At 49.0% G+C, this 24,391-nt stretch overlaps 1 protein-coding gene across 1 annotated transcript; it reads left to right on the top strand.

The window, feature by feature from the left end:
* Positions 1-17,912: 17,912 nt before the first annotated feature.
* LOC141727908 (serine/threonine-protein kinase PAK 1-like) lies at positions 17,913-20,036 on the top strand. The gene is made up of 4 exons (XM_074534195.1): positions 17,913-18,057; positions 18,712-18,829; positions 19,673-19,772; positions 19,975-20,036. Exons 1-4 carry the CDS (start codon positions 18,014-18,016, stop codon positions 20,034-20,036), a joined length of 324 nt encoding a protein of 107 aa, XP_074390296.1. The 5' UTR covers positions 17,913-18,013.
* Positions 20,037-24,391: the final 4,355 nt, after the last annotated feature.

Here is a 24,391-nt window from a genome sequence, read left to right as displayed (position 1 = left end):
AAGGAAGAAACCTCACAACTTGTAAAAGTTGTAAAGCCCGGTATGCCTTTATTACGACGCGCGTCGGATGCAAGCCTCCCAAAAGGCGTGCGTGCCCCTGGAGACTCCGAGTCCCCTTTTTATCCCCCCTTCCAAATGCATATGCATACAGTTTCAAATTAAGTTCATACATATTCATTCCACGCGACATTTAGCACTAATTCTTCTTTATCGAAGGAATTCCTAGGTCGGGGGCAGACTGACCTCGTGGTCTTTTCTGTTTTTCTTTATCTGTCTCCTTGCTGTCTCTGGAACGCGGCCTCTCCTTCAGCTTTAGCTCCACAGACCCTTCACCTCTCCTAGACACTTCACCTAGTTCAGGATGGATATTCTGTCTCATCAGACAAGCAGCACAGAGCCAAGGGCTCCTGGCACTGTTGGGAAATGCTGATCCCATTCCAGCCTGTTGGGGATGGTGCACAAGGACTGCACCTGCACAGCCTCTGGTGGGTGTCAGCTGCAGTGTTCCACAGACAAGAGCAGCTGTCACGGCACTCAGCGCTCTCTTGTGCAGGAGAGACAGAGACGAAGCTGAGGAGAGTCCCTGCCAGGGCTCAGCCTTACCCAAATGAGCAATGGATTCTTCCAGTGCTTTCACAGCTGCCCCACGAACCCTGGGATCCTGTGAGTTCAGGTTCTTTGTTATTCCTTCCAGCAAACCAATGATCACCGGGTTCAAGGCATCTTTCAGGGCCCCTGTGATTTCAGCCAGCACATCCAGCGCCCTCTGCTTCACTTTCTTGTGGCTGTCAGATATTCTCAGGACAAAATATTCAAAAATCTGTGAAGAGAACAAGCAACGTGAAAGTTGGATTCAAATGTCCTTGTTTGAAGAGTGGCTGTAGCAGTCAGCAATGTCAAAGATGAAAGTGATCCTTTCTGTCAGGTCAGCACTCGATTGCACAATTTCACTGTTTTCCTGTGGACCACTCACTGGAATGGCGGTGCAACCTCATGCTGGTTCAAAGATTTTCCTCTGTTTTTAAGAGGTTTGGCTGGGGACAGAATAGTTCCTATGGTATTTCTCTCCATCTATAAATCATTAAATCAATTCCATTTATTAATGCTAAAGAGTACCTTTGCTTTGAATGGAATCAGATGTTTACAATGCCTGGCTTTCTATACAGTTGCTTCAAGTACTGAGGGCAGTTATGATTTTGCCAAAACTATGGCTGGAGGAGATCTAAGTTTTCTTTTGTTTGTCTCAGAGCCATTGTCTGGAGAAGTGCAGGGCTCTGATCAACTCTTCCAGGATCCAGACCATTTCTCTAAGTAACAGGTGGACTTCTGAAATGTAATGTGCTGTACAGCTCTCATTAGAGCAGGTTCAGTCCCTTGACAGCCTCATTATCAGGCACCTTTTCCTGGAAAAAGGGAAAAAGCAGCTACTGGGAGGAGAAGGCAGAGATGAGTCCTTAGCTGTTTTCCTCCTTTTCCAAAGAGAAAAACAGACCCCCAAGAAGGGTGGGCACTGTCTTTACCAAGAGGAAAAGGAACAAGGATGGAAATGAGTAGCCAGAGCTGTGACAAGATGGAGTGTATAGAAGCATTGTTAAAAAGGGCAACTGGATTTAAACTAACCCAGCCTGATATTTCTCTTCCCTATGCAAACCCATTTTTGGTCTAGAGAACAATTGCCATGCTTTCAGGGCCTGGATTCCCTTCACTTCACCCAACTGGGAGTAGGAGAGAGCAGCTGTTACACCAGCAGAAAGTTCTGCCATCATCTGATGAACAGCAGCAATAGGCACCTGCCAGACAAATACAGCTGGACTGAAATAACTTGTCCTGAAGCCTGGACCTGAAATACATTTGTCTGGGTAAGAGGGACCAGCATGTCCCAAACAGCCAGGGCAGAGTGCCAAGACACACTGAATTAACTTTACTGCTACAGGCTTAGGAAAGGAGCTAAAGGAAAGCAGGGCAGGATTCCCAGAAGACAGACAGTCACTGTAGTAACTAGGATTGACTTGGACATCTTTTGTAAATTTGGGAATTTTCTTGGACATTACTACTTCCAGTATCCTTTGCAAAGACTCTGTTATCTTCAAAAGCACAATTCTCACTTAATTGCTTTACTGGGGGCAGAGTAGGGAGAGCTGGTGGGGGCTTATGCTTAAATGTAAACCCACTTAAGGCAGCATTTGCTTCAACTGTCCCATGGCACTCAGCCTGTGAAGGTGCCTGTAAAGTGATTCATCATCTCAAGGCTAACATGAAACATCAGTCTGAATAGAAAGTAGAGCTCTGAGGCCAGGACAGTCATACAAGGCTCCTTTTGCAGGAGCTGCACCTGCAGTGCAGGCTGTGCCACACCCAGCAGATTGTCCCCCATGTGCTCCATGCCCCAGCAAGGACCCCCCTCATTTCTCAAGTTAATGGCATCATGAGCAGACATGGTTTTCCCAGGGCCTCTGTGGTTAGAGCTGTGAAATACAAAACACTCCTCACAGCTGCAATTGCAATTGTCCCTCTGCCCACAAAAGCACAAGGCTCTATCCTTGGCCTTTGCAGGCACTTTCCCTTCCCCACTGATCATCACATCTAGGAAAATCTGACAGACTGGGAGAACTCCAGGAAGCAGCAGGAAGCTGAGTCAGAGGAGCTTTAATCTGGACATCAGGAAAAAGGGTTTTTCACCCAGAGGGTGGTTGGGCACTGGAACAGGCTCCCCAGGGCAGTGGTCACAGCACCAAGCCTGACAGGGTTGAAGGAGCATTTGGACAACAATCTCAGGCACTTGATGTGACCCTTGGGCTGTTCTGTGCAAGGGCAGGAGCTGGACTCGATGGTCCTGATGGGCCCATCCAACTCCCCATATTCTACAATTCTGTGATTCTGAGAACTAATAGGCTGCAGGAGAGCAGAAATAGGTGACAAGAGGAAAGAAGTGAGGTTGGCTGGAGAATCAAGTCACTGAGTCCACATAAGATGCAGGAAACAGGACCCTTCCCTCCCACCATTCCCATTCTCTGTCTCATCCCTTCTTCCTCACACACACACACGAAGGTGAAGAATATCACTAAAAGAAGAAGAACCTGCTTGACTTCCATGTCCATGAGAGCAGTCATTGCTCGTGCAGGAGTCACATTCTCCACCATGATCCCCAGGGTCTGACTGGCTGCTTTCTGAACAAATTCTGGGGAGTTGGACACCATCTGGAGAAGGACCCGAGCAACTTCATCCACCTCAGAGTCCATGTCCTTCTTCAAGGTCACAGAGAGCTCTCCCAGAGTGACAATGGCAGAGCAGGACACCTGGAAATGGAGGTTGGTCACCTGGGGAAGCCATGAGGGGAAAGATAGGAATCATCTTGAAATACCCAAGAGGCAAAGAGAGGGGTTCCAGTGGCCATTTGAGAAGACAGCCTTTCTGTAACCTCTGGCACATGAGGCCCCTCTGTCACTGCTTCCTAGGAGCTGTGAGACCGGGCCATGCTGCTGTTTGTTGTCACCTCCCTGTACCTGTCCCTGAGACACAGTGCCACCGGGCTGTTATTGGGGCATTTTCCTTCTTTGCCAGCCCCAGCAGGCATTCAGCAGGGAGAGTCTGCACTGCCACTCTGGAGCTGAGTTTCCACTCTATGATCTCGGCCTCTCTGTCACCTCCTCCACTCCCCCTCACACATTCCCCAAAAAAGCAGCAGGATGTCTGCTGGCACCACCTCAGCCTGCAGGAAGGCCAAGTGGGTCCTGGCCTCTCCTGACCCACAGCACAGCTTTCTTTCATCCCAGCATGGAAATATAAAAACTGTATTATCACCTCACACAGAGGGCCAGGAGCTTTTTATTTTGGCTGCAAGTGTCCACAGGGCATTGGGGAACAGGAGAAAAAGAGTGTTTTGCAGCAAGCAACCCGGCTACTCAGGCAGGAGGGAAGGAAAAGTGTCTGGGAGCTGCTTTTTAGGACTTTGGCTGTTCTGCTGAAGCTTCTGACAGAGCTGATGGGCAGATCCCAGAGCTGTGGAGAGTTCCTGGGAAATTTGTCCTTGGATATGTCTACGAATGCTCTCCCAGACATGAACTGCCATCTGTGTCCTGTCCATATGTTACTGCCTTGACCATTGAGTGTCTGAGGTGCCTCTTGAGGCTGCTGTGGACCTCCTTCACCAAGGAATGGATTGTGACACAACATCCCTTTCTGCTTCTATTTGGGCACTGACAGAGCCTGGACCACTCTGGCTGGAGCTTGGGCTCTGGCCAAGCAAGATTGCAAATGAGAGCAGCTCATGGTCCTCAGCTCTTCCCTCCTGCTGGGACAGACAGACATGGCCATGGGGACAGAATGGAGCTGCCCCATCTGCCAGGGCACTAAGAAGGATGTGAATTTTTCTCTGCCCTGTCACCACCAGTTCTGCCTGCAGAGTGCAAAGAGAAATCCAGCGTGCCCACTCTGCAGAAGAATGATAGAAGCTGTCAGGTTTTCTGACTAGGATGAACAGGACTACATACAATTTGCCATCAACTCCCCCAGACAATTGCTAGAGTCCAGCAGGGAGAGAGCCTGGCCACCTTGCTGAAAGCAGCCCCCCAGACCCTGTGATGGCTGCTCCATCTTCTCCACAGGGAACCCTGTCCCCAGCTGAGCAGGGGCTGCAGGACCAGAGCCTGTGGATGGCCTCCTGCCCAAGGTGTGGGCCGAATTTTTCAAATAACAATGTCATCTACTGGACCCAAGGTGGCCCTGGCTGCACCAGAAGCTGAAGGGAATATGCCAGCACCAGAGATGGCTGGTTAAGGAATTCCTAGAGCAGCATCCTGCACGCCCTCTGTGCCTGGGGTCAAGTTGCCAAAATCTTGGTGCCAGTACTGCAGCTTCTCCTCTGTAGCAGTCTGAATTGCTGCCAGCATAGTCCAGGGTAAAGAAGCAAAAAGGACCTTTGCATAATCTCCACAGATGTTTTATTCAGCCGTGCAAGGGAGATGTTCAGGTCCCAGCACCCACACACAGAGGGTCTCACTTTGTCTCCACAGGGGCCCGGGGGATGACCCTGATCTCGGGGCAGTACAAAGATAAGGGGGCAATCAGGGAATAGGGAAGGTGTGGCTCAGGAACACAGGAACAGACACAGGAACAGGGGAAGGAGCCAATGGGGTCTAACAGCTTTTTGAGGGAAGCTTCTTGTGTCTCCCTAGACCAGGGAAAGCCTCACCAGGGTCTCCACAATTCCCTGTCTTTTATATTATTAGGAAAGCTTCTCTGAAGGATCAACTGAATCAACACAAAATGACAAAAACAATCAAAAGCACTCATAAGACAATTGTTCAAAATGGAAACAATTCTGAGTTCCCAACGTGCCAACAGATTTCTTGGAGTGTCTTAGATCTGGCAGGAGGGATGCAGGGTTTGCTTAGCACAGTTTATCAGGAAGCTGAGTCACACACACTGAACCTCTGGTCCATGGCCTCCTCACTGCCATCGTGCAGCAAGGAGGCCCAGAGGCTGCTGTGCTCTGCTCCTGTCAGGGATGAACACAGCGGCTCTGTGGCCAGTGCCAGCTCCAGCTCCAGCAGCTCACAAGGGGAGACTCCTTCCAGAAGCTCTGCTGGCTCCAGTGTGGCAGACCAACAGAGCCCTCTGGAAGCCCCCCTCCATTGCAGCCACCCCCAGCTGTGCCCATCATCACTGCAGAGCAGGAGCTGCCCAGAGGAGCCGCGGCCGGAGCTCATGGCAGTGGCAGGGCCCTGTGCCCAGGGCAGAGCCACAGAACCTCTGCTCCTGCCTGGGACAGGGGCTGCTCACCCTGGTGTCCCACCGAGAGGAGGGATCCTGGGCCCCAAACTCTGCCCAGCCCTGCAAAAGGCCACCCCGCCAGCAGTGCCGGCAAGGTTCCTGCAGCCATTCAGCCAAATCAGAGGAAACAAATGTCTCTTTAGCTGACACAGTCTCTGCACACAGCTTTCTCCCCCTTCTTCTGGTGCCTTTCCCTGGCTCCAGGAAGAGCTGCAGGAAATGCTGTGTGAGCCATGATGATGGAAGAGCTACTGATAAAAACATTGGGCTGATGCTTTCAGAGGAGTCATGAATGGAAGACTGACCAACCTTCCGGCCAATGGTATGCCAAATGTTTCCATGCTTTAAATAATTGACTGCAATAAATTAATAAAAAGAAAGATATGGCAAAAATTTAAATCTCCCACAGCTGCTGGCTTTCCTCAGGCTCCATGGTCTATGTATTGCTAGACTTACTTCATTTAGGCAGAATATTACCTACCCTGACTTGTTGGAGAATGACCACAAAGTCTCATCTGTGGTGAGCAGTCACTGAAATTAGCTCAGCAGAGGCATCTTCAGCTGTCCAAGTGTAGCAGAAATACATATTCTCTGCTTCATGGCTGTGTGGCAGCAGCTGCTGGTGTGGATTTGTCAGCGTTGCTTCATGGATTACCCCTGGGAAGGAATTGTGTGCACAGGCACAGTGTGATGGCTTCGATCTCCTCTAATTACTCCAATAGGATGATGGCCAGAACTTATAGGCAAAAAGCATCATGACAGAATAATTTACAATATTCTCCAAACTACTCTTATGGTTTTGATTTTCTTACTGATTGGGTTCAGTGTCTGGCCTCAAGAAATCAGTCCAGAAAGAACAGGCAAACCTCAGCTTGCAAGTTAGAGTGCAAGTCTTTAATCTGCCCTTTTTGCAGCATGTACAAACAACTTTTCAACATATTTGCAAAAAAATCTCTTAGTTCTTGCTATACCTATCCAGAACCTGACTCTCTCCTCGTTTTATTTTGATTTGGATCTCAGCATGATATTTTTCTGGACAGGGAAGTAAGAAGCAGCTGCAAATACAGGCTACAAGTGTGAATCTATACTGCAGGAACTGAGCTGTAGCTTGGAATTAAAGGCAAGAAGGGATGCCATGGTAAATGTGAACGTTTAGTGCTGGCATAGGAGCCTTCTGCAATGCTCCACCAACCCATGGTTCACATTGCTACAAACTCCCTTTCTGATGTTACAAAGAGTGTTGAAGAGCTGGCTGTAAGTAAAAAAAAACAGCCAGAATGTAATTTTTGTTAATATGGCGAACAATGACTATCTAATACTTCACAGCTCATAGAAGTGAGTATTCAGGTTTCCACTTAGTATGTGCTGGCAGTTTTAATTTGAAATCAACAAGTTTATCCAATTCAAGTTATCCGTAGGAATTAATTTGCTCTATGATCTACCTAAAAATGCCTCATTGTCTGATAAGTTTAGTAGAAATTTGCAAAGTCAACAGTCCACAGATTTACATTTCCTGTTTAGTGGCTATTCTGCAGGAAAGCTTTTACAGACTAATCAGTTTGGATGTAATTAAAATGCCAGTACATTTCATCTAGCCATTTTGGTACTAGAACAAAACCATATGACTGCACAGCCTTTTAAAAAATATTTTCAAATAAATTTTCAAATCAACAGTCTGAGTAGGACTCAGAATAAAAACTCTACCAACCTTCAACTCCATTGGAAGATTTCCTTGTCACCCTGTGAATCAACTCTATATTCAGAAGATTAAAAGTCCCCATTATGGTGGTTTTGGTATGATTAGCAATTGGGAAAGGATCTTCTTCCTTCTGAGCTCCATGCTGCAGTGCCTTTGGGATGTGGCCTGCTGGCCATTGTTTGTGCAGCCCTGGTGTTTCTCCATGAGGCAGAAAGTGCAATTGCATTTCCAGCCCAGAGCCCGTGAGGAGTGGGGCGTGCAGAGCTGTGCCAGACCCAGGCCAGCAGCTGTGCCCCCAGAGGGTTTTGGTTCCTGCCCAGTGCAGCTGGTGCATCTCTGCCGTGAGTGCCTGCCCTTCCAGGTGCCCATGGACAGCAGGTGCAGGGTTCTGCAAGGGGCATGGAACAGGGTGGGGATGTCTGCTGGCAACAGAGTGCAGCGGAGAGCAAACAGTCCAGGATGGTCCTGGAGTGTGTGACAGAGAACTCCTGACACAGCTGTGACTGAGCCAGTGAGGGAAGGCACTGCTGGGCCTGCTGTTTGTGAGGAGAGAAGGGCTGCTGGGTGACAGGAGGGCTGGAGGCGGCCTTGGGCTCAGTGATCACAAAATGCTTGTGTTTGGTTCCCAGAGAAGGAACGAGAGATGTTGGGGAAGTGTGGACCTGCAGCACATTGTGAATTTGTTAAGCTTTAACAGGCAGTGCTTAGTTGTACCTTCCCTCACACCAGTGGTTGATGTGTGCAAGTGGATGTCTTAGCCTTGAGAATAAAGACAGTGGGCCTACTGAGGAGGTAGCTGCAGTGCATTCAAGGAGAAGAAGGCTCTTAACCATGGGAGGAGAATTTGAGGAACGGGATGTTCACCACATGACCACCAGAGACCCTCAAGAGACCCCTACTCTAAATGTCAGTAATTTTGGGGAAGTGATTTAAACATGTCAAATACTTTGTGAGAATGTTTAGCCTGTGAGTTTGAGCAAAGTAATGAATAAAAGTAATGAAAGTAATGTCTTAGTTCCATGGATGCTAACAAGTGAGTGTGCATGTTTCAGGGAAGTGATTCCTCACACACCCAGCACTGAAATAAAGTAATGCCTCTTTTCTCACACTGAGCTGGCAGTGTGGATCGTGCCCTGCTCGGTAACTTTCATTTTGGTCATTCCTATTGAAGCATAAAGAATGGTTGAAATGAAATCTTTTCCAGCTGTTTCCCTTTGGTTTACCAGTTTGAGGGTTAAGATTCTGTGCTGCAGGTGTGCTGGGTGTGTGCAGAGCAGTGCAGTCCCAGAAACGCCTTGGCTTGCCCACAAGTTGTCATGCCTTGCTGCCAGGTGTGCCCAGCTGTGGCAGCAGAAGGAGCCCGCAGCGCAGTGGGCACCGTGCCCTGCCCAGCCGGGGCTCTCTGGCACAGAGCAGCAGCAGCGCCAGCACCATTCAATCGCTCCTGCCTTGGCTTCCCCTGGCACACGGAAGCCTCTGGAAATCAACACCGCCAGTGGCGTTCCCAGCTTGGAGCAGCTGCTGCTGGCGGGCAGATGCTGCCAGTTCGACTGCTGCCAAAGGGGAAGAAAGGCAGAGCAGAGGAAGAGATGTACATACACAGCAGCCCTGGGAACATCCAATAAACATGCAGATATATGGGGTGATTTGTTAGGAATTACTTCAGCTGCTATGCCAATAGTGCTTTCTCTCCTGGTTCTGTACAATGCTTTGGGCCATTGTCTTGGTCTGGTTTCCTTTGCTTGTGTCCCATCTGAGTGCTCAGCTGGGGTACAGGCTGTAGGTGCTTGGGGCACTCTTGGAGTTCCTCTTGGATCCCCTGAACAACAGGGTTTGGCCCATGAGGGGAATTTGTGCTGCTTTGTTACAGAGAAGAACTTCCCAGGCCATTTTGTGTTTGCTGTAGAGAAGGTTGGTAATTGCTTTGCATAAATTCACAGACTAACATGCTTTGTGATGCTTTTCTTTGTCATAATTTGCTTTGTGATATCACGGCATGGTTGCCACATCGTCGCGGTGACATCAGAAGGTTGCCTTGGTGCACGGAAGGCCTCAGTGTCAGAGCAGCCCTAGGCCTTGCTCACATCAGGAGAACCCTCCTGGTTGGAGCATTGGTCAGTGGGTAGTTGCACTCTGACTGACCATTTGTTTTTCTAGTGTTGGAGAAGACTGGCACAGCACTGGGACAATGATCCACCATCTGGCCACGGCAGCTTTTGCTGCTTATGGTGTTTGTTTTTCTGCCTATTATGTTACACACTTTGCACGTAAGTAGAGTTTTCCCTTCTGCTTAGGTTAGGGTGTATCCTAAGCTGGCTTTTGTATGTCTTCCTGCTGGTGACTGAGTTTCTGATGTTGAAAGAGAAAGAGCATTAGGATGCCACTGGTTTGGTAAAGCTCCTGTCAAGAGGTTCAGCTAAAAAGGGGGTGTCTGTAGCCACAGGGGCAGCATTTGCAGGGGAACCTGCAGGGCTTCCGTTCCCTCCATGGGAGAGTCTGTGGCAGCAGAGTCTGTCATTTCCTCAGTTTGCTGGAGCAAGCAAGACACCTGTGAAAATGTAGACTGGCAGACCTTATTGGAAGGCCTTCTAAAAACTCTGCAGTTGTTCCCAGAATTCAGAAAAAGCTTATTTCTTTTAAAATTTTGTCATGAAAAGATTTGACTGTCTAACTTGACCTTTTCAAAGGTCCTCAAGGAGAGGATTTCAGAAGCTATTTCATGTCTTTGGTAGAACAGGAGCATTGAGTGTTAAAGAACAATTTGCATTTTCTTGGTCATGTTTGTATTCATTTACTGGCAAAACAGGCCAAATTGTAGGCACAAGCAAGAATATTGTCCTGATCTCTTGCTGACTGTGTGAATGAAATGTGTCTGCTGGAGGGATGTTGTGAAACAGGAAATCACCTCTTTTTGGGTTAACTTGTTCTGTGGGATTCAGCAGCCCAGGCAGTATTCTGACAGCATCTGGTTCATTTTCCCTTCCCACTACAGGTCACCTGAAGCATGTATTCTGCAGTGCTGAAGATCCTGAGGTGAGTGATAAAGGAACATCTCATGTTCCTGGTGTTTAAGAATTGTGGAGCAAGCTGAGAGCTTGGCCAGTAGCAGTAGAGTGTAGAGGGCCAGCTAGGAAGGCTGAAAGAAAATCTATTTTCATGCCTGAAGAAAAATAACAAAGTCCGAAATGGATATTTTAAATTTCTATATCAGAGCTTTGAAGAATTACAAACCTAGTTTTGAAGAGAGAACCTTGCTTGCTGAAGGCAGATAGGGTGGAATATTTACGTAGGAGCAATTTCCTGTACAGTTGAATTAGACCATTTTAATTTAGTCAGAGTCCCTTAGAATTCTATTCCTATCAAACTTTATGATATCTGCTTAGAAGATGTGGTTATAGAACAGGAAGGCCATCTTGCAGTGGTGCCTGCTGTATCTGAAGTGCAATGGGCACCTTTGTGGCTGGGGAGCTGCGTGGGCCCAAAGGACGCAGGGCTGGCGGCCGTGAGCAGCTGAAGATGAGGCAGCGTGGGGCCAGGGGGCCAAGCAGGCCAAGGCACGGTGGCTGTGCCAGCAGCAGTGGGGCAGCAGGAGCAGGGCAGTGAGCGTGGCCTGTGCTGGGCAGCGCTGCGGCCACAGCTGGAGTGCTGTGTGCAGCTGTGGGCCCTGGGAAGCAGAAAGTCATGGAGGGGCTGCAGTGTGGGCACAGAAGGACAGGGGAGCTGGGCAAGGGGTGCAGCACAAGGCCAGGGAGGAGGTGCTGAGGGAGCTTTAGCCTGGACAGTGGGGGCTCTTGAGGGACCTTCAGGCAGACTTCCATAGATCCCTGCCATAGATCCATAGAGCCAATGCTCAGCACAAGGGCTGTTTCCCTGTCAAACAACCCCTTCACTGCATCCAAGTGCTTTAGACACTGGAGTAGGTAACACTTTCATATTTTGTTTGCTTGTTTGTTTGTTTGCTAGAAGGAGAAGCCTTGTGTAATTTCTCCTTCTCCAGGGAGCAAGGGAGCTTTTTCTAAGTCTTTCCTGCCCTTTTCCAGCACTGGCAGAAAGACATCACTTTCAGGTTAACGGCTCCTGTGTCTTTTGGCAGCCCAGGGAATCAGTGTGTGTTGTGTTTAGGAACTGAGCAGGAAATCAATGCCCTTGCATTCCAGCTGGTGTTCAGAGATTAGAGGAGCTGGAGGGGCTGGGCTGCATTTCTGACTCCAGCCACTTTAGCCCCATCAGTGTGGTCGAGTCCAAGAGAAGAACTTGCCTGAGCACAGATGCACAAAGAGTGCAGTTCCCAGTGCAATGCTCTGGGTCTGGTTGCATTCCATAAGGACCCACACGCTCCAGACTCCCCAAGAGTGTGGGTTACTGAAGCAACAGGAGAGCAAGTTCAGGATGGCTGCTGATCGGGGCACTGCTACCGAGTGCTGATGTGTGTAGTGACAGAAAGGACAGTATTGATTCAGGGTGACCCCCCGTGGCGAAAAATGAGCTTTGACTCTATGATTTAGAAGGTTAAACAAATGCTTTCTTAGGCTATGCTATATTACACTTAGTACTATATTAAAACTGTACTAAAGAGATACTATACTAAAAAGCTACTAAAGAAAAACTCGTGACTGTTTCCAGACAGTCACAACACAGCTTTTATCTAATTAGCTAATCAAGCTAAACAACTATCACTAAAATCCAATTAACAAATCACTTTCAGTAAACAATCACTATAACACATTCTACATGAACTAAACAAAAAGAACAGCCAGTAGAAATAATAATTGTTTTCTCTTCTTCTCTAAGTTTCTCACTGCCTTCCCTTAAAAAAGACCTAGGAGAGAGAACTATATCTCTCTCTGTTCAAAGAATGTAAATACCACAGCACAGTAAAGAGAGATTATAAAAGTGAGATCTATCTCTGTCTATTTGAATCTTCCTGGCTCTGCTCCAAAGCAGTGGAAGATGCAAAGCTCACTTAAAGGCATCCCTTCAGGAGAGGAGTGGAGACAAGTTCCACTGACTGATCCTGAGCAGGCAGAGATGTTTCCCCATCCAGAGATGGTTGTTTTTTCCCCTCATGTTTTCCTACTCCAGCCTCTTGTGCCCTGAAGCCTTCTTTTTATCCTTTAAATTTTTGCATGTCCTGAGGGAGTGGAACTATCCCATGCTGTATCTGGGGTCTGGTGACTTTGCTCATACATGCATTACATGACACAGGGTTTCCTTCACTGGCATCCCCAGGGTTGTGTAAGTGCATTCATTAATGGGGCCTTATGAGAAACTCTGTTACTGCTGGTCAGAATTCTCTGTTGACAAAAGAGGGACAAGAAACACCTTGGTCCTCCTCCATATACTGAGGTGGCCACAGAGGTTCTCTGACTTCCATCAGAGATCTTTGCATGCATCCTCATCTCCTGAATGACCCAGTTTTCTAACAAGAGTGTGGATGTCAGGAAGGAGGAATGCTGGTGCAGGCCTGAAGAGAAGGTGAACTCCAGAAGTGTCTCTCACAAGGAGTGAGCTCACCCAGGAAGCCCCTGCAGAGCCAGGATGGAGCTGTGGGACAGGGCGGGGTGTCAGTCACTACTGAAAGACAAACAGGACATGGCAGAAGCAGAGGGAGGCCCTCACCAGACCCTTGAGAAATGCCACCCCTTCCCTGTTAGCTGCCTGAGAGGCTGTTGGAGCTTCAGTCCCAGATGGCCCCTGATTGTAGGGCCAGGGGCACTTTGGAATCTGTGCCTCCCCTCGGGCAGAGAACGACCCAGGAGACCAGCAGCACAGTGCTTTGGGAACGTGTGAGCCCAGCAGCCTTTGAGTCTTGGCCCACAAAGGGCATGTGGGAAGTTGAAACCCATCTTCTCTTGCTTTCTGTGCAGGTGCTTCTAGAGAAAGAGCAGGAGCACACTGCTTCATCTGAGATGCCATGCCAGACTCAGGGAGAGCTGTTCCCTGCCCGAGGGCAGGAAGAGCAGCGCAGGCAGCAGGTGGAAGAGCCACAGGAGAATGGCCAGGTAAGCCTGACTGGCCAGGGCACAGTGGGAAGGGCAGGAAGAGGGGCATAAACCAGAGCTCCTGGGACTGAGGAGGCCAGGAGTCCCACAGGCACTGGAAGCACAGAGCCTTGCAATCTGCAGAGATCAGCACTAGGACAGGATGGTTACAGTGGAAGCAGAGCTGGGTAGGGAAGCAGAAACAAGGGGCTGAATAAATGTGATTTGGAGGCTAAAATAGGGAAAAGCTGAGCTTTTCAGTCACTTGCTCTGCTTTTGTGTGTACAGAACATCAAGGCAGAGCCACAAGCAGAGCTGCCTGAAGCTCAGAGTGCCATCATGGCAGCAAAGAGGAGGAATGAAGACATCCAAGAGGAGAAGAATCTCCCTATGCAGAGGGGCAATCAACAAAAACAGGTGAATGAAGTAATGTCAGCCACTCCACTCATGAAACTGAGTCCTTTCCGTTGTTCTTTACAGAAAATTGATGAACAGATGCAGACAGAGCTGCAGGAAATTAAGGCTAGGACCAAGGCAAGGAAGAAGAGGCTAGAAGAAAAAATTAAAATCATCAAAGAGAAAATGAATTGCCTCCTTCAGGAGCAAAAGGCTCCAGAAAAGCAAGTGAGTGAAATAGCAATAGGCACTGCAGTCACCCAAGGGGTGGTTTCTGCCTGCCCTGCCTTTCCAGTGCAGAGCAGCAGGGGGGTGGGTGATGCCTCTGAGTGCCATCCTGATGAGGCCTCTGTCAGAGCTGCTCTCAAGGACACTTCCTGCTCTGCTGGATCTCAGCTGATGCTCTACACAGTGGCATTTCTCCTCTGGCCATTTAGCCAGCAGTCATCCGAATGAACTCCTGCTGGCTTCTTCCAGGTGGCCTTGTTTCTTGAGGTGTTTTTGCAGGTGAACATGGTCACTCACATAGATTTGGAATACGAGCTACAAGCTGTCTGTATCCCTTGTGAATCTGCTCCTGTCCTTTCCTTTACTTTCTTCCCAGTCAATGACTCCTGGCTGATGGGGACAAGCTGTAGTCTCTGACTGCTTTGTTCTGTTTGACTTGAGGTGGAAGTGTCGCCATCCTACCTGGCAGCCTGCAGAGAGTTCCAGCAAATGACGGGCAACCAAGAGCCCCGAGGCTGGCATGAGGCCCAGGAACTGAACCATCCAGAGATGCTGCAGGATAAGCTCATCCCGAGGAAGGTGCAGAAAAAGAGAATTTCATGGCAGGAGGTAGAACATTAGAATGAGGAGCTGCAAATATATCTGCAGACCTAGGAGGGGGAAAGGAGTCTTTGAGAGAAGTGGAGCAGTCGTTGCTGCGGTCATCCTTTAGAACAACAAACTGGCTATGAACTCGAGTAAAACCAGCCTTTGGTTTTGACCATTTGGTTTCACAAGTGGACATTCAAAGCAATCCAATTGAGGAGCTCTGCATGTGGCTGACAGCCGCTTCCTAAGGGCTTGCATTTCAAATAGAAATCTCTCTTGCATTTCAGGGCAATCTCTGCCACATCTTCCTGACATCAACTCATTTCTTGTCTCAGATCTACACCGACTCTGACACTGAAGCTGCTGCAGAAGCAGCAGTGCCGTCCCAAGGAGCCTTTGCTCTCCAGCTGCAGAATTGGAGCCTGAGCCCTTGGTTCACCTCCCGTGCTGACCCAGCTGCTGCTCAGCAACAGGAGATGGCGAGTGACTCCCTGGAGCAGCAGAGTACGTCTGGTATCTTTCTTATCTGAGGGACAGTGTGTTGTGTGCATGTGTCAGCATAGCTGTATCAAAGGGTTCTGCTCAGTTTAGTGTCACAGAAGTGCTGGCAGTGCTCCGAGGCAGCAAGAGAGAGCTCTGGGTGTTCCTGCTGCCTCTGAGGGCAGCTTAGACTGGCTGGAGTTTGCCTGGGCTTCCCTCTCTGCCGAAGGCAGAAGCAGGAATTGTCCCTGGATCAGCAGAAGGCTGTGACTGCTTGAGTCCTAGCCACTGGTAGAAGCCCTGCTGAGATCAGTCTCTAGGAGAACACATCAAGCCCTTTGTGATTCTGCAGCACAACCCAATGAATCTGCTTCTTGCCCTTAACAGCTGCCAGTGCTGTGCTCTCAGATAAGATCTGGTAGGGTTGGGAAGAGAGCCCAGTGGATTCTGTCTCTACCATCACCAGTTGGACAAAAAGGGCACTGATCTGTGCCTCGGTGTGGCTGATCTCAAAGCCCATCCTGTTGTGTCCTGAATGGGGGCAACAGCTTGTCCGGGGCTCAGGCTCACTCTGGCTTCTTCCCATCAGTGCCTGTCAGTGCTCATGCTTGGGCTTTGGCAGCCTTGTTGTGGTCGCTGCCCTGCCCCTGAGGGCTGTGGGAATGCAGAGGCTGGAGCCTTCCTTAGCTGGGAGGGTCCCGCTGCTGCCCGGCTGCTGCAGCGCGGAGCTGCCTGAGGCAGCAGCCCCTGCTTTGGGCCGGCTTCTGCCTCGCACAGCCTGGGCTCACAGGAGGGTCAGCATCTCCTCTGGGCAGCTCTCTGTGTCACAGGGGTGCCTAAGGAGCACTGCTGTCCTCTGTGCCCCTGCCTGCTGTACCGAGTTGGGAAGATGGGGACGTGTGCGGTGCCGAGAGGGCGAGTGCAATGGGAGTGACGGATCCGCGCTGTCAGGGTGAAGAGAAGCGGCGCGGTTCTTCACGCGGGGCACGGGCAAGGGCGTCTGTGAGCTCAGCCTGCTCATAAAGGGTGAGGGTCCTGATGCTGGAAGCCCTGTGGGGATTGGTTCTAGCATGAGCTGCTCTGCTTTACAAACGCAGAGGCATTCTTCTGGCAAACTGCTGCAAGGTGGAAAAGATGGGAACACTTGGCAATATTCCTCCTGTTCTGAACTTGGCATCTGTTCAGAGGAATTGATTCTAGATGTCCAGGTGCATTTAATCTTAGCAAGTAGGAAACCTTTTCTAAATCTCACAATGTTTATTCCCAAGGAAACAAAAGCACTGTTAGTTCCAGCTCTCCTTAATGTTTCTAGATGACAAACTTACTTGCCTTGCTAGCTATTCTCTTCTGGTCTCAGTCTCCTCTGAATGTATCTCCCTGTGCTTCCCTGTGTGCCTGCTGTCAAGAGGTCTCTCACTTCAAAGGATGCTGGAAATCAGTTTCTGTGCCAGCCACTTGTGCTGTGGGCCTGCTGTTCTTTTCTTGTTGTACCAGTTGCTGTTCCTGTTGTTGTTAGCCAGCTGTCCACCAAGAGAGGGCTCAGAGCCCCAGACAGTGGGGCTGCCTTTTGTATCTCCTAGAAGGTGGGATCTCTGCTTTAAAGTGAACATCTTGCATTTTGTTTCTCTCAGGGAGAATGGTGAAGATGGAATATCCTATTCTAAAATACACTGAACTGGAAAATATTGGCAGTGGGTGAGTCCAAGCAATGTTAATTGTACAAAACTATGCATCAGGTGTTTTGCTGGTGGAATAGGTATCAAGTGTAAAGTCAGGCAAGCTGCAAATGTGTTCAGGCACTGGGCTGAGATTGTCAGTGCTGATCAGAATTTCTAAGTGTACTCAGAAGGCCTTGTCAAAGACATCTCCATGCTTCCAGTGTCCTGCAGGTCTTAGGCATTGACAGCACAGATCTCCTGTGTGGGCTGGCTTTCACTGCAAGATCTAAACAGCTTCTCCTTTCTCTGCTTCTGTTTTGTTTCTAGGACTTTTGGAGATGTTTTCAAAGCACTCGACACTGCCACAGGAGGAGAGGTAAATGTCAACAGCCCCTGCAGGCTCTGCTGCACTCGAGGGCTTTCCCCTCTGGTGTGAGCTGTGGCTGGAGCTCTGGGCAGAGCTGTGCTGAAAAGGCACAGGAAGCACAGACCGGTGCCAGCCCACAAAACACATTTGGGACTTTGTCCTCCTCAGCTGCCGGAAGGAAGGCACGGAGGGCAGCGGTTCCTTTCAGAGAAGGACGCGCTCGCTCGCTCTCCATTGCTAAAACAAAGGTGGTGCCTTCGAGCACCTCACTGTTCTTTGGGGCTACAGCTTCAGAGTCCTGAGTTCTCATTTCTGGCTGCCAGCAAATCCATCTGAAAGTTACTAGTAGTTCCTTAGCCACTAGAGTTCTGCACTTGGGAACTGCACATAGGGAGAGATCTGCAAGGCGTCCCTGAAAGCCCTAAGCCCTGCCCATAGCCCAGGATGTATCCACAGAGTATTAAGGCAAGGATTACTTCTTCTGAATCCCAAATGACGCAGCAGAGAGTGTGGTCAGAGGTTTGTGGGTGATAACTCAGACACCGCTGTTACCAAGTGGTCAAGGCAAAATGTCAGAGGTCCATGTGTCCTGTAACTGGCTCCCAAGGGAGCAGAGAAATGGGCTGTTGGAATGTCAGTTCCTAATTACTGCAGTGCCTAATCACAAGGCAGTTTGGCACAGCTCAGCTGTGTCATTGCAAAATCACTCGCTCCATGTGCGTTGTGGTCTCGTGCCACCAACCTCTCAAGTTACTGATTTTCAATGTCATTTTAGGTGGCCATCAAGAAAATACAGCTTCAAGGACTGAGGAAGAACAAACTAAAAGTCAATGAACTCATAGTCATGAAGGTGAACAGGAATCCCAACCTGGTCAGCTGTTTAGACAGGTGAGTTGTGCTTTTGTCCTATGAATGTTTGTTCACGTACTGCAAACTGCAAGGTAAGATCCCACTTTGGTCACTGGCAGAAAATAGAGCTGTAATTATTGGCTAATTATTATTGCTCTTTTCATCTCCAGTGGATGGGAAGAGATTGCATTTTGTCTGCATGAGTCTTTGCTGGCACATGGTATTTGAAAATTGTTCAAAAACCCGGATGAGTCATGTCTTACTAAATCAATGATCTCTATATTCACAGCCACCACTTTGTTTTGGAGCTTGATTTTATTCAAGTGTCTTCTTACATCCAGGTAAACTAACACGGATTTCCCTTGGATTGTTGCCACTGTTTTCCATTGCTATGCATGCCAGGAGGAGTAGGTGCTTTTTTCCAGAAACACTATGCATGACAGGCTTTTTATCTGGGCTGTTACTAAACTGCACATTTTGCTTGCTGCCCATTTAAGACATCTCTTTTTTCGCAGCTGTACCTTTCTCCTTGAGACTGCACAGATGGCAAACAATGCACAGCCAAGAGGGAATGTCTATTCCTTTATTTTTTTTTTGTCTCAAAGGGATCTGAAAAGAAGAGTGGATCCATCTTTTCCAAACAGCAACCTAGCCATGTACATTCATCTCCATGCCCTTGTGTCCTTCTTTCAGCTACCTTGTGGGTGAGGAACTGTCCCTGGTTATGGAGTACATGGATGGAGGCACTCTGAGCGATGTCATCAGCCAGACCTACCTGTCGGAAGATGAGATGGCAGCCATCAGTCGGGAGGTCAGCAATCCCATCTGTGTTTCCAAGGGCTTGGGCAGCATTGTCTGGGAAACAGGGCCTCAGAGCTGGAGTGATTTCCTGTGCCAAGCTTTGTTTCTGTGTTGCTGGAATGCTATGGGCAAGTAAAAGCATCTCAAGTGAAAGGCCTGCCAGTGCCCCTGCACTCCCTGTGCTCAGTGCCAGTACTCGTATCTCCTGCTGTTGTATTCTCGCTCTGTCTCTTGTATTTGTATTTGCTGTTCTCCACCTTGCCTCTCTAAATGTTTGCCTGGAGTTTGTCTTCACTGCATTCCTTGCCTGTGAAAGCAAAGGGGCTGGTGGCAGGATTTGGAATGATCAGCAAAGAAAAAAGACTCATTTCTCACAGTCCTCAGCTGAAAAGGATAGTATGCAGCCAAAATGCTCTTTGCTTCAGTAAGGTGACTGGTGTGATACATCCAAGCCTGTGCTGAGGCCAGCAAGAAAATCTTTGTCATGCAACCTCCCACCCAAAAGTGATCCGCTTCACACCAAAGGGAGGGACTTTTCCTTTCCAAACCCCTCCTTTGTCCTCTGCATGGAAAAAGCACGTCCACTGCAGCAGGAGTCATCCTGGCTGGTTGGCAGGGGACAGCCTAAAACAGCAGGTGCTGTTGCTCTTTCAAAAGCTGACGTGCCTTTCCTCGGAAAGGTCCTGCTCTGCAAGTGTTGGAGCAGCAAGCTCTTCCTCTCAGTGGCCATTACTGTTCTGCCATTACTCCCCATTCCCCTGGAGAGGGAATCTTTTAGGTTCTTTGTTTTCTTTCTTGTGGGATGAAATCACATCACTCATTTTTGACCTCCTGTTTCTGTTTTCTCTCTCAGTGCCTGCAAGGACTGCAATTTCTTCATTCAAACCACATCATCCACCAAGATGTGAAGAGCAGAAACATCCTTCTCAGAACTGACGGTTCTGTCAAGCTGGGTCAGTATATTCTTGGTCAGGTGCAGCGTTCCAGGGCTGTGGGTGTGGGGCTGCTTGGAGTGACTGCCAGCTCCCCAAAAATGATGCTGGTGGCAGTGCAGGGACCCCTGCTGCGAGCTGAGGGCACAGTTGCAACGTGCACAGAGGTAGAAGGAACCACAAGCAGTCAAGAGTGGCCTTGCTCTGTGTGTGTCCCTTCCAGACAGAGGGAGCTGCAATCTAAAGCTTCAGGGGAATGAAGTCCACTACTGTGAGCAGTGTTAAGAATCTGGGTTTTTTTGGAAGTGGCCAATTCCATACTCCATTGGCTAAAGCCCCAAGGAAATTGAGCGTGGACAGTTCTCCAAGAGATTCAACAGCACATTCTTAGTCTGAGAGTGGGGAATTTTTTGCTTGGTTTCCTAATTGGAGCTGGCTTTCATGGTTTGTTGTTTTCTCCACAGCTGACTTTGGCCTCTTTGCTCATCTCAGCCCTGAGCAGGGCAGACGGAGCTCCGTGGCCGGCGCTGCTGGGTGGCTGGCGCCTGAAGTGGTGACAGGTCAACCATGTGGCCCCAAAGTGGACATATGGTCTTTGGGAATCGTGGGCATCGAAATGGTGGAACGAGAAGTTCCTTCCTGGAATGCAACTCCTGTCTTGGTAAGCTGCAAATACTCACTGATCCCACTGTCTTTCTCACCTGTCCCATGCTCTGTGTGCCATTGGACAAAATCCCATTGCCATCTGCTGGCACCACTTCCACCAAGGTGTCATTCTAAAAATGCCCCTGCAACACATCAGCATCTGCTGTAGCTTTGGTTGTATCAGAAAGGGAAGTGGCAGTTCAGAAACCTAACCAGTTCAGAAACCTGCCAGTTTGGCCTCCAGCCACGCCTGACATTTCCCACTTGTTTTTTGAAGAATGTTGGAACTCTGTTTCTGAGGGACAAGAATTTTTCAGTGGAGAGGGTAGACATGTGATAAACATCCTGAGCAATGGAGGTTAGACCTTCCCAGTTTCAATTTTATAGAAAACATAACAAAAAAAGGAAAAATAAAAGTAAGCAAAAAAGAAAAAGAGAAAAAAACCTACTACCTAAGCAATGCTCAAGCAGTTCTCCTTGCTTTTTCATTTTTTAAATACAGCTCTTCCCTTCCATTCTGTAGCATCTTTTCCAAATCCTGTGGATCTTCGAAACTCTCAGGCTTTCAAGTCATCTGTACATTGTTCAGTCATGGATGCGGGTGGCCTGGAGAAGTTTAGGATGTGTTTTTCTCCGACTGCAGTTAGAATTGTTTGCCAAACCCTTGGCTGTTTCTTGGTACTTTAACAAGTTGATGAGCTTGCAGGCAGGTGCCTGGGCAGGGATCCACCGTGGGCAGTTGACACCGGTGCTGTGTTTCTTTACCACAGGAGCAGGGCCATCCCTGGCCTGCACAGTTCTAATGACAGGGAGGGCTCCAGCTCCCCACCATGGCCAGTGGCTGAGCTCAGCTAAGAGTCAGGATAAAACCCTCTTTGTCACCTCTGGTGATGTGGGAAAAGGACAGAAAACTGCATAAATTATTTGTACACAAGGGGAGTGCATTGCCATTTCCAGCTTTGAAATTCTCCTTTGGCTTAAAGAGGATAATAGCAAAGTCTCTTTGGTCACCATCTATTTCAGTGCCACGAGCACAGAGTTATCATGACAGTGGTGGGCATTTTTATGGAGACTCCAAGGCCTCTTGCCATTGTTATTTTTGTCTATTTGAGATGGATTCTGCAAGTTGAGGTTTGAATACTTCCAAGTTGGTGTCTTATGTTTCTAAATACCATCTTGTAAAAGCAGAATGAGCTCTCTCTCCCTCTGACTTGTCAGTGCGTTAGAGCTTGGTTCCACATGAACCGCACTGGATAATGATCAGCCGATGTCTTGCCAATCTACACTGTAACTCCTTGGCCTGAGGAGTATCAGAAAGATCTGCTGAGATCCATGGACACTGTCAGCTGCATGGAAGTGAGCATCCTTGGCCTTGCTGAAGAAACTGGAGCTCAGCTTAGGTTAGATGCTCTTGAGCAGGAGAAAGGCTGGAATCCTCAGGAGTTTCCAGAGGCCTGCGTGCCCAGAGGGACTGAGTTCTGGGGAGCAGCTGGATGTTTCTGCACATCATGGAAAGGGATTGCCAGACAGCTCAAGCCTCACCCCAGGCAAACACTCCCCAGCTCCTCTCAGGCAACATTTGCTTTGGGTTTCAAGTTGTTCCCACTTGTCTGTCTGTGAAGATGTGCCTAAAACCACAAGGCAAGCCTCTCAGAACTGGTGTTACATTTCCAGAAATGAAGAAAGGAAGCCCAAACACAAGAAAGTTACTAAGGCACTGATTTTTAGAGAGGAACTTAACCCCCTGTGCAGTTTCTTCTCACTGGGAAACATGCCTGGAACCTGGGCATGAGGGTTTAAAGTCCACAGAGTCTCTTCTGCTTCTTGTGCAGTGCTGCTGAAACACTCAGTGACCATGTTTCTCTCCTAGCCCAAAGCAACATTCTGCACATCACCAAGCCAGAGCCTGGGGATGTGGAGAGCCTGCCAAAACCTCCCATTTGTTTCCTGGCACTTTCTGTGATGGGCCTACCATTCATGCATTGACTTGGGTAGCCAAATGAGTAGAGGGTGACCGTAAGGATGGAACCTCTCCTTCTGATTTGACCATGAAAGGTTTTTCTTTTCCATATAAGGAAAGCAGAAATTTTCAGACTGCTGAGAGACAGAGCTGCAGGTGGCTCCTGTGTGTCCCAGCAGGCGTTTTCATCCCAGTACATTTGTGCATGCATCTTAATGTGTCTGTGTTGAAGATGAGATTCCCAATGTTTGTTTCCTTACCTGAGGAATACGTGGTGGATTTCCTTTCTTTCCTTCCAATTCCCATTGTTTTCAAGAACAAAGCAAAAAGCTTGATTCGTTTTGTTTTATGGCAGCTGTGCTTAAGGGACCAAGAAGCACTGCAGAGATACTTTTCATATCCTAACCCTTGGATACAGTAGAGTCAGTATAGCAAAGTCCTTCTTCCAAAAAGCCCCTCAAGCTGATATGAATCCTCAGGGAAGGAATGTGCTTGTGCTGATGTAGTTCCCACTAACTAGGTCAGGCAATGAAATCAGCTGCCAAGGCAAAATCTGCAGGACAGTGGGAAAGCTGTGGCTGCATCAGGGTTTGGGTTTTTGGTTGGTAAAGGAAAGTCATCTCTGGGTCTTTGCCAGGGCAGAAAGTGCCACTGCAGAGTGGAGCTTAATCAATGGGATCTGGGAGAGCAGTGACAGATGGGAAAGAAGCAGGTGGAGCCTGGTGTCTCCTTTTTCCCCAGCCTCAACTCCTGATAGCCACAGGAGGAAAACAAAAGCTGCAGCAGCCCAACTTATTTTCATCCTGCCTGCGTGACTTCCTGAGCTGCTGCCTGCAGAGAGACGAGGCGCGGCGCTGGTCTGCCAAGGAGCTGCTGCAGGTAAAATGGGAAGGGGCTGCAGGTGAAACAGGCTCTGAGGGATGGGCTCCTCCTCCACTCAAGTCCAAGGCAGCAGATGAGCTCCCTTCCTCCTCACCTCCATTCTTGGTGCTCTTCAAATGAAAACAGTGAGGAATCCTAGACTGGGCTGGGTGGCAGGGCCCTGTAAAGGTCCTGTGGTGCAAGTGTCCTTCAATGAGCAGGGACATCTTTAAAGAGATCAGGTTCCTCAGAGCCCTTTGCCACTGGAGCAGGAATGGTTGGAGGGATGGGGCACCTACAAGCTCTTGGGGCAAGCTGTGCCAGGGTTCCACCATGCTCCAAGAAAATAAGTTCTTCCTTAGACCTACTCTGATTAGATACCCTTTGTGTTTAATAATATTTGTCCATATCCTATTGTAACTGGCCCTGTTAAAAAAGATGTCCCCCGCTTTCTTCAAAGCAACTCTGAAATCTTGGAAAGTGGCAATAAAGTCTCCCTGGGGCCTGTTCTTCACAAAACTGAATAACTCCAGCTCCCTCTGCATTTCCTGAGAGGAGAGGCGCTCTGTCCTCTGACTGTTTCTGTCGCCTTCTTTTGTAATTTGGTGGAGGGCTCAGTTTTCTCTAATGGCAAAAGAATTGAAGTAGAGCAATGCAGGGTACAGAGACATGAAATGGTGGTGGAGGAATCCAAGGAAGCCAGTCCCAGCTGAGCAGTCAGAGATTTGGCTATGGGCAGGAGGGGCTGTGGGGGGCTCACTCTGAGGGGCCCTGGTTTGTGCCCCCCAGCCCACCCTTAGAGGTTTCTGCCACGCAAACAGGGACAGCTGGGAGGGACTTGTCCCAGCCCCATCTGCTGCCTGGCACGCTCAAGCAGACGGGAACTGTGCCAGGGTTACTGCCAGGTTGTGTGGCAGAGAGGGAACTGCAGGGCCCAGTGCCACTGGGCTGGCCCTGCTGGGAAGGAAGGTGCCATCCAGCACACAAGGGGCAGGGCATGGAAAGGTAGACACTGCTTTCTGTCCCTGTGGGAATCAGCACAGTGCCTGTCTTTCAAAGGCAGGGGCCCATATGAGCCATTGGAGTTTCCTGAAAGGAAGAAAACCCAGGGACAGGAAGCACCATTTCTAGAGCACTGGCGGGGCAAAAATCCCAACAAGATAAAGAAACCTGA

The sequence above is a fragment of the Zonotrichia albicollis genome, unplaced genomic scaffold, assembly GCF_047830755.1.
Source record: "Zonotrichia albicollis isolate bZonAlb1 unplaced genomic scaffold, bZonAlb1.hap1 Scaffold_257, whole genome shotgun sequence".
Lineage (NCBI taxonomy): Eukaryota > Metazoa > Chordata > Aves > Passeriformes > Passerellidae > Zonotrichia > Zonotrichia albicollis.
Note: the sequence above shows the minus strand (reverse complement) of the source record. Positions and strands in the feature narration are given on the sequence as shown.